This window comes from Topomyia yanbarensis, chromosome 3, assembly GCF_030247195.1.
Source record: "Topomyia yanbarensis strain Yona2022 chromosome 3, ASM3024719v1, whole genome shotgun sequence".
Lineage (NCBI taxonomy): Eukaryota > Metazoa > Arthropoda > Insecta > Diptera > Culicidae > Topomyia > Topomyia yanbarensis.
In genome coordinates, this window is record NC_080672.1 from 15,754,635 (window position 1) to 15,763,134 (window position 8,500).

Below are 8,500 nucleotides of genomic sequence, written 5' to 3' on the forward strand. Positions count from 1 at the left end.
CCAGAGTTGTCCAAGACCATTGTTGTGACTTATTTTGTGTTTGGACACTAGCCGATTTGAAACAGCGATCAGAACACCACCAACCCTTGTTGTCGATCTTCGTGCGCAGTCCTCTCAAATTTTGGTAGTATATTGGTAGTAGCTGTCACCATCGGACGGTCTGGCAGCCGAAACGGTCATGATGTCATAAGGGTTTGAGTTGTTGATTACTAAACGAGTGGCGGTAGCGGAACCGGAGCCGTATCGTTCATCGGTTAACTGGAAGCAGAGATTTCTTCGAGGGGGAGCAGTATCGAGTGTAGCTTCGGGGGGACATATATCCTCCCAGGTATTTCCTGGAGAAACAGTCGTGGTGTCATCAGAATTTGGGTTGCTCATCGTTAGATCAGTGACGATAGTGGAACTGGAGCTAGGTTGTCCATGAATTGATTCCAAAGAAAATTAGCAACATTTTCTTCTTGGTTTTAATATTCTTGTCTATATAAAAATCCAGTTAATAACTTTTCCATTGCAATTAGAGCTATCTTCACCTGTTAAAACATGTTAAGATATGTCTATTTATTTATTTATTTACATTTGGTCGGCCACCAGCTCTACGAGGGCTATATGGGCCGTTGGTTTATAATATTACTACATAATTACATTATATATACACAAAATAAATATAAATATAGCGAGTATAACAATTTAGATTATACACAAGGAGGTATTTAGACATATTTTACATAAAGAGCTCTAGGCAGATTAATAATATGTTTGGTTCAAATTAGTTTATATAAATCAGTTTGTTTGACGAAACTTAATACATTTCTGATATTAACTAAGTCATCCTTGAGCGTATCTGTACTTTGAATGAAAAATTTGTTTCTCATAGCAGAGTATTTGGAGCAATGTTCGAATATATGCTTAATAGATATGATTTGTTTACAAGAATCACAAATTGGAGGGTTTTCTTTAGACATTAAGTGCGAGTGGGTGTAATGAGTATGGCCTAGTCGTAATCTTGTTAGAACTACCGCATCTTTTTTCCCAAGGAGATTAACACACTGCCAATGAGAAGTTGATTCACGTATTTGCCGGTATTTGTTGTTCTCAGTAGTAATCCAGATATTTTCCCAAGACTGGGCAACTTGTATTTTTGCATAGTTTTAAAAGTCTCTGGCCAATAGTTTACCTTGTGGTGTTGACTCAAGTAATGCATCTTTAGCCACTTGGTCTACAATTTCATTACCAGCAATGCCTATGTGACTTGGAACAAAGTAGAATTTAATTATTTTAAGTTTCTGTTGGCCTATATAATTTTTTTCAAAAATGTTTTGTATTAACTGATGGTTTGAGAAAGGATCAGAGAGTGCTAGTAGAGCACTTAAGGAGTCAGATATTATGATGTATTTGTCAAAGCGGCTACTTAAAATTTGGTCTATTGCCTGTTGGATTGCTGATAATTCAGCATTGTAAATTGAACAGTTGCCCGGAAGTCTTAAGCTCCTCATTTTTTTTGCACTTTCATCAAATATTCCACAAGAGGTAACCGAGTTACATTTTGATCCATCAGTATATACAAAACGATAAGCAGTGTGCTCATGACGAAACATAGTTTTATACACAGCTGGATTTGTAGAGTTTTTAGGGAAAGCGCTTTGTTCAGTATTCAGGTTTAGGAAGCAGCCAAGGGGCGGTTTTGCTATAGTTTTCTGTTTTTATTTTTGGCAATTCAAGATTTAATCTATTCAATATTCTAGAACACTTCGAAGGAAATGTTTGGTTTTTATCTGCACGGTTTATAGGCAATTGTAGTATTGATTTCCTCATTGGATGGATCGGGTTTCGGAGGATTCTGGACATTTCGAGTAAGATATGATTATCTCTTCTAGCGTTTAAAGGGAGGGAATTGGTGTCAACTAAGATGGTCATTACCGGAGAGGAGCGAAATGCTCCGCTTGCTAAACGTAGGCCCTGGTGGTGGAGGGATTCAAAAGTTTTTAGAAATCCATAAGATGCTGATGAGTATACACCCTCCCCATACTCCAAACGTGATAGTATAAGGGTATAATGTAACTTAATCAATGTTTTTCGGTCAGAGCCCCACTTGTTGTTCGATAGTGTTTTGATGATATTCATAGCTTTTAGAGATCTTTTCTTTGCTTGCTCGATATGAGTCCGCCACGACAATCTTTTATCAAAAATCATACCGAGGAACCTCACTTCTTCCACTTCCTGGATACTTTCGTCGTTTACTTTAAATAAAAAGGTTGTGCTATGCTTCTTCCTTCTACAGAAGTGCATGCAAGAGGTTTTAGCTATTGATATTCTAAATCCGTGGTCGGATAGCCACTTATGCATTTTGTTGATTGACAATTGAATTCGTTTCTTAATTGAGTTTAGGAAGTTTGATGGCATGTATAGTACAATATCATCGGAGTAAAGCAAAATTTTACATTTAGGATCAATTTGCTTAGTGATGTCATCAATTGCTAGGAGGAAAAGTGTTACACTGAGAACGGCACCTTGGGGGATCCCATTCTCTAATTCGTGTGTAGATGAAAGTGTGTTTCCTTGTAGAACCCGAAATTTACGATTTTCAATGAAATTCTTTATAAAACTAAGCAACTATTTCGATCGATTTCAATTTGTTTAAAATTTGGCGGCGCCACGTTAGGTCATACGCTTTCTCTAAATCAAAGAATATTGCATAGGTGTGTTGTTTTCTTAGGAAAGCCTCTTGTATATCAGACTCAAAGATAGATAAAGTGTCAATCGTAGAACGACCGCGGCGAAAGCCGAATTGATAGTTGGATAGAATGTTGTTAGTTTCAATGTACCAGATCAACCTTTTGTTTATCATTCGTTCAAGGAGCTTACAAAGGCAGCTTGTTAGGGATATTGGACGATAACTGGATGCTATAGAAGGGTCTTTGCCAGGTTTTACGATAGGGATCAATATAGCAAGGCGCCATTCGGCGGGAAAAACTTGTTGTATCCATATACGGTCGTAGAATTGCAGTAAATAGGTTTTAGCATCTTGAGACAAGTGCTTAAGCATTTCATAATGGATCATGTCTGTTCCTGGTGAAGAGCCTTTAGTCGAATTAAGGGCTGCTTGGAACTCAAGTGAGGTGAATGATTTATTATAGGTTTCACAGTTATTTGTGATTATTAGTGGAGTTTTTTCAGTCATTGCTTTATGTCGTCGGAACGATGAAGTGTAATTTTCGGATGAAGATACATTGGAGAAGTGTTTTGCCTTTAGCTCTATGATATCGAGCGGGTTCGAGGTAATCGAATTTTTTGTTTTAAGGATGAAATGACATTTGTTTGATGTCTCCCACTAATACTCCGGATTTGTTTCCAAATTCGAGATTGCGGAACATTTGAGTTGATTGAGGTTACCATTTTTCTCCATGATTGTTTGCTATGGTATCGCATTAGAGCCCTGGTTTTAGATTTAAGTATTTTGTAACGCTTTTCATTATCAGAGGTTGGGTGTTTTTTGAAAAAATTTAAACTATGATTTCTATTTTTCAATGCTTGTGATGTGGAACTGTACCACCATGGCACGGATTTGCGTCCGATTTTAGAAGAAGATTTTCTAATAGTTTGGTTTGCAACATTGATTATCGTGCTAACAATGTGGGTATTTTGATCGTCGATTGATTTGTTAAAGAAAATTTCGTCAAATTGAACGAGATCAGAGAATTTTTCCCAGTCAGCTGTCTTTAGAATCCAGTGTGGTCGTTTTTCATCTACTACGCGAGAATTATGAAAATAGGGTAGTGGTCGCTATTACAAACGTCGTCATGGACGTTCCACGAGAAAAAGGTGCTCATATAAGCTGAACAGATGGCCAAATCAATACATGTTTCACTGCTGTTAGTTGGATTCAAACGTGTTCCTTTCCCGTTATTGAAAACATTGAGGTCGAAATTTGAAATTAATTTTGCTATCATTTTTCCTCGGGTTGAAGTGAATTTCGATCCCCAAAAATAATGATGAGCATTAAAATCTCCGAGAATAATGAACGGTTCGGGCAATTGTTTTATTAGATTAGCGAGGTCGTCAAAGAAAATGTTTTCATTTGGAGGAAGATAAATGTTACATAAAGTGAATTTAAATGGATATAATAACTCTACAACTATAGCTTGCAATCGTGTATCCACTCGCACATTGCGTGAAACAAATTGAGATCTAACCAACGTCAATACACTACCGCGTGCTCTATCGTTTTCAGATACAAAATCACGTCTGTAAAGATCGAAATTTTTAAAAGAAGCTTGGTTTCTATGCTTTAAATGTGATTCTTGTATGCAAATTATCATTGGCTTATATTGTGCATCCAAAAGTTTAATTTCTTGAAAACTATTAAAAACTCCATTGCAATTCCACTGCAAAATTGAGTTTTTATAATCCATTACTAGAGAGAGAAGCTCTATCAGCAGATACAATACTACTACCACTCAAGGATGATTGGGTATTTCTCATTCTCTTGATATCATTTTCATACTCGTTGAGATCACCCGTGTCTGGCGACAGGAGACGAGAAATCTTTGCTATTTGATAGTCCATGCTAGTTGCTCTATTATTATCATCGACAACTGGACCAGAGTCCATTGTACTTGTCGATGCAGACTGAGTGTCCATTTGTTGTAGTGGTAAGAGGGGATTTAAAGATGGAACTACTGGCATGTCATCTGTACATTTAAGATTTGAGTTCTTTTCCTGGCTGTTGCTGACTACTTCACTGTATGTGCTGGTGTGATTGAGGAATCTGATTTTGTACAACTGACGAGCTTCCCTGACACTCACGTTTTCGGTTACCTTAATTCTCGTGATCTCCTGTTCGGTTTCAAAAACCTTGCATTTAAGGGACCATGATGCATGTTCTAAAGATCAACAGTTTCGACACAGTGTTCCTCCTGAGTAATGATCGGATGTGTGACCTACCTTACAACAGTTACTACATACCTCTTCTTTTGAACAAAACTTGGATGAATGACCGAAGTACTGGCACTTGTAGCATCTCAGCGGTCGGGGAATAAAAAGACGAACACTCAGAACGAGATATCCGACTTTCACGCTTTCAGGGATTTCATTGGACTTAAATGTGAGAACATAGCTGTTTGTAGATATTAATATACCGTCCTTCTTCCGCTTCATGACTTCTACATTGCATACTCCTTGTTCTTGCAGTTCTTTCAGGATTTCCTCTTCTGTTGCGTATTTTAGATCAGCACACGTGACAATCCCTTTTGTCTGATTTAATTTGATGTTTTCTTCGACTGTAATCTCCATTTCAAACATCATCTTGCAGCGAAGAAGTTGGTTGGCCTGGTTTATATTTTTGGTTTTTACTAGCAGCGTTCCGTCCCTTAGTTTGATGGTATTTAGTGGTTCTCCGCAGATGGTTTTGATCCCTTTATGAATGATGATTGGACTGACCTTTTCGAAAGATCCATCCACGCGTTTGAGGATTATGAACTTTGGACCTTCATGGTGACCCTCAAGCTTTGGAAGTAAATCATTTGGTTTTTTCTTCCGAGCTCCTCCCTTTGGAGGAGCCATTTTGTTTCAACCAATCCTCTTCGGTAAGGTTGGTAATATACACAATACCACCGAAAAAAAATACAATAGACTTTTGTGATTACGAGAAAAGACGATAAAACTGTCGACTATTTTGAAGAGCACACTTTATAGACGTCCTACTCGAACTAGAGATAAACTGCGAATGAAGATATGTCTAAAGAACAACCTTTAATGATATGTGGACATGCAGGGCCTATTAAATCAGAGTGTAAGTGATCTTACTATGGAAATATAGCAAAAACACGATTTTTGATTGGAGACACCTCTATATCATGTCGAAATTAAATCATTTTTGGCAAAAGTTCTTAAATTAACACCTAGAACAAAAATCTGAGCTGTATATTTCAAAACTTTTTCAAAATGTGGAGAGGAATCTTTCTATAGCTTATCGGCGTCCATAGCTTGTTGGTGTACGTTAGCATATCAGATTTATGTTTGCAACTTTCTTTGCGAAGCCATGCGAGTTAAAGAATTAACAACTAGCGGCTTGAGTTCATGAACTAGTGAAATCATTCTTTGGTTTATAACTCTCAAAATCTCTCGTTATTTTGTTCCATACATTTTGGAAGTGATTCTATTGGAACAATGCTACCCAGAACCTTCGATAAGATAACATATTCAAAAGATATATTTTCCGAAACGAGACATTTTAATTGGAATACTATAGAGGCCAGCATTTCTCTGAATAAACAAGCTAATTTGTTGATATTAAAACAAACGTCAAGTGCTATCATTCTGCATTACAAAACACATTCGAATTGGCATCTCACCTTCAGCATTGCTAACCCATCACGAAACCAACCCATTCTTCTGCTAACAAGCGGCATAATCATGTCTGATCCCAGGATCATCGAGACCAAGTAAGACAGAGGTAGACCATAAAACGAATAAAGCGACCACCAAGCGGTAGCCGAGATTCCCAACCCATCCATGGTTGTGGGCCCTCACCGGTCACCCCATCAACTGATGTATGGTGCTCTGATCCCCATCCGGCGTTCGCCGGCTTTCCTCAGGGCCTGCCATTGTCCACTTCCTAAAACGTCAATTTGACCGGAAGATTTTCTAATCCTATGGAACATTAAATTTAAACAGCTATCGTAGAAATTGAATAGCAGAAAAATCTATTGTACAACTTAATCTGCAACAAGGGAAGCATCGCAACCGACAACCGATGCAGTATACATTGTTGCAGTTTTGCCTTCTGCATTCAGATTCACTACTGACAACTTACGAGAGGGTCTGGAAGGCTGTTGCTATGCATTGGGCACACCGAGAAAAAAAAATTGTTAGCAGAATTAAAACAAAAACTCGATGTTCAAAATTCTGCTGATTCCTGGAACGAATCTTTTTCGTGTTTATTATATATCTGTTTTCCAAGAATTGAAGTTTGGAGAAGTTGGCTGACAGTTAGGATCTGATATATATTTTTTTAAATTTGTTTAAAGATATTTTAACCATTACGGGATTCGTAAAAAAATATGCGCAATACGAATAACCCTTAGTTACAAAATAATTAAAATAATGAGTCTTTTAAGCTGCACATATTTCATTGCAGTTTTGTACTAATGTTGCTTAGTTGCCCTCTATAGAATAATGAATAATGATAAGTGTTTTTTGTAATTTAATAATCATAAAATGTGTAAGTTTAGAACAACTTTTCATATTCTTCATATATACGAATAGTCATATGTTTCATAAAAGCACTATTAGCGGACAAGTTTGTAGCGACTATATTCTCTCAGTGCATGCTGCATACTTACCAACCAGTTATCCAACGACGATTCACTGTGTATGTTACGAACAGATAGAGTCGCAATAGAAGAGCTACAACTATTTTAGCTTGAATCAATAACTTTGCCGAAGACCGCTCATCGTTAGTACAGACAGACCACATTTGCATTAGATGCAAGTTCAAAAAACAGCTCAAAATAAACATTTAAATTCAAACTACTCTAATGCAGACATGTAACATGTCTATCCCGAACAGTTTACGGTGCATTCGAGAGAGCGGTCGGAGATGTGTCGTCTTTTCCATAGCCTACTTGTGCTATTTTCCTCGATGGTGACTGTTGTACTCGCCTGCCGAATATTGCATCGACGCAATACAGTGAAGCGCGTTGTACCCGACGAAACAGAGCTACCAAAAAAGTTTTGAAAGCCCTTAGTTCAATCGTAAATTAACCAAATTTTTAAATATCCTCATACAAGTGTTGCTTTCGATTGGAAATTTCTTTGATTTTTTTGAGTTTAGAGACATTATTCTAAATGTATAAGCGATATATTTATAAATTAAAATTAATTAAAACTTACAACTTTTGTTTCTTTAGCAGCCCTGTTAAACCTCTATCTAATATGAAACCGTTTGACTCCAGCCTGTATCCACATACCTACTTGACACGCAGCAGCCAGAAAAGAACCTATCTGTCACACGCAAAAAATAGCTCTATAGAATCCGGCATTATCTCACAAGGTCCGACAACAAAAACCTTTAGCTACAGCGAGGTCGGTTGGTGAAGGGTAACCGAAGAGCATCCACAACAATGCATTCCTCTTGGACAAATGGTCCACAGACGGTCAGCCCGTAGAATTCTAAGTTCAAGCAGACACACGAACGATCCGGCTCTGGCTCTGGCTGGTGGGTATTTCATCTTTATTCTGCTTCCTGATGGCTAAACAACATGAACCAGTAGCTGCAGGTCGAAGAAGGCGGCGCCGTCCTGCTGGTGGTGGAGGGTTACCAGCAAATCCAGTAAACAAAACACTGTTATCCGTTCGTACATAGCATGAATTATTCATTGTTTCTATCTGATTTCTGATGCTGGGACTTCTTTAGCTTTCGTTTTCGCGTTGTGCCCCGCATTCAATCCTAAAACATACATACAGACATGCCACAACAAATGCCAACGGTATGAAGTCGTCT

General features: G+C 37.8%; 1 protein-coding gene across 1 annotated transcript; it reads right to left on the minus strand.

The window, feature by feature from the left end:
• Positions 1–4,398: 4,398 nt before the first annotated feature.
• Positions 4,399–5,559, minus strand: LOC131686796 (uncharacterized). Its single transcript, XM_058970792.1, has 2 exons — positions 4,963–5,559; positions 4,399–4,851 (listed from the first exon to the last, which is right to left on the minus strand). Exons 1-2 carry the CDS (start codon positions 5,557–5,559, stop codon positions 4,399–4,401), a joined length of 1,050 nt encoding a protein of 349 aa, XP_058826775.1.
• Positions 5,560–8,500: the final 2,941 nt, after the last annotated feature.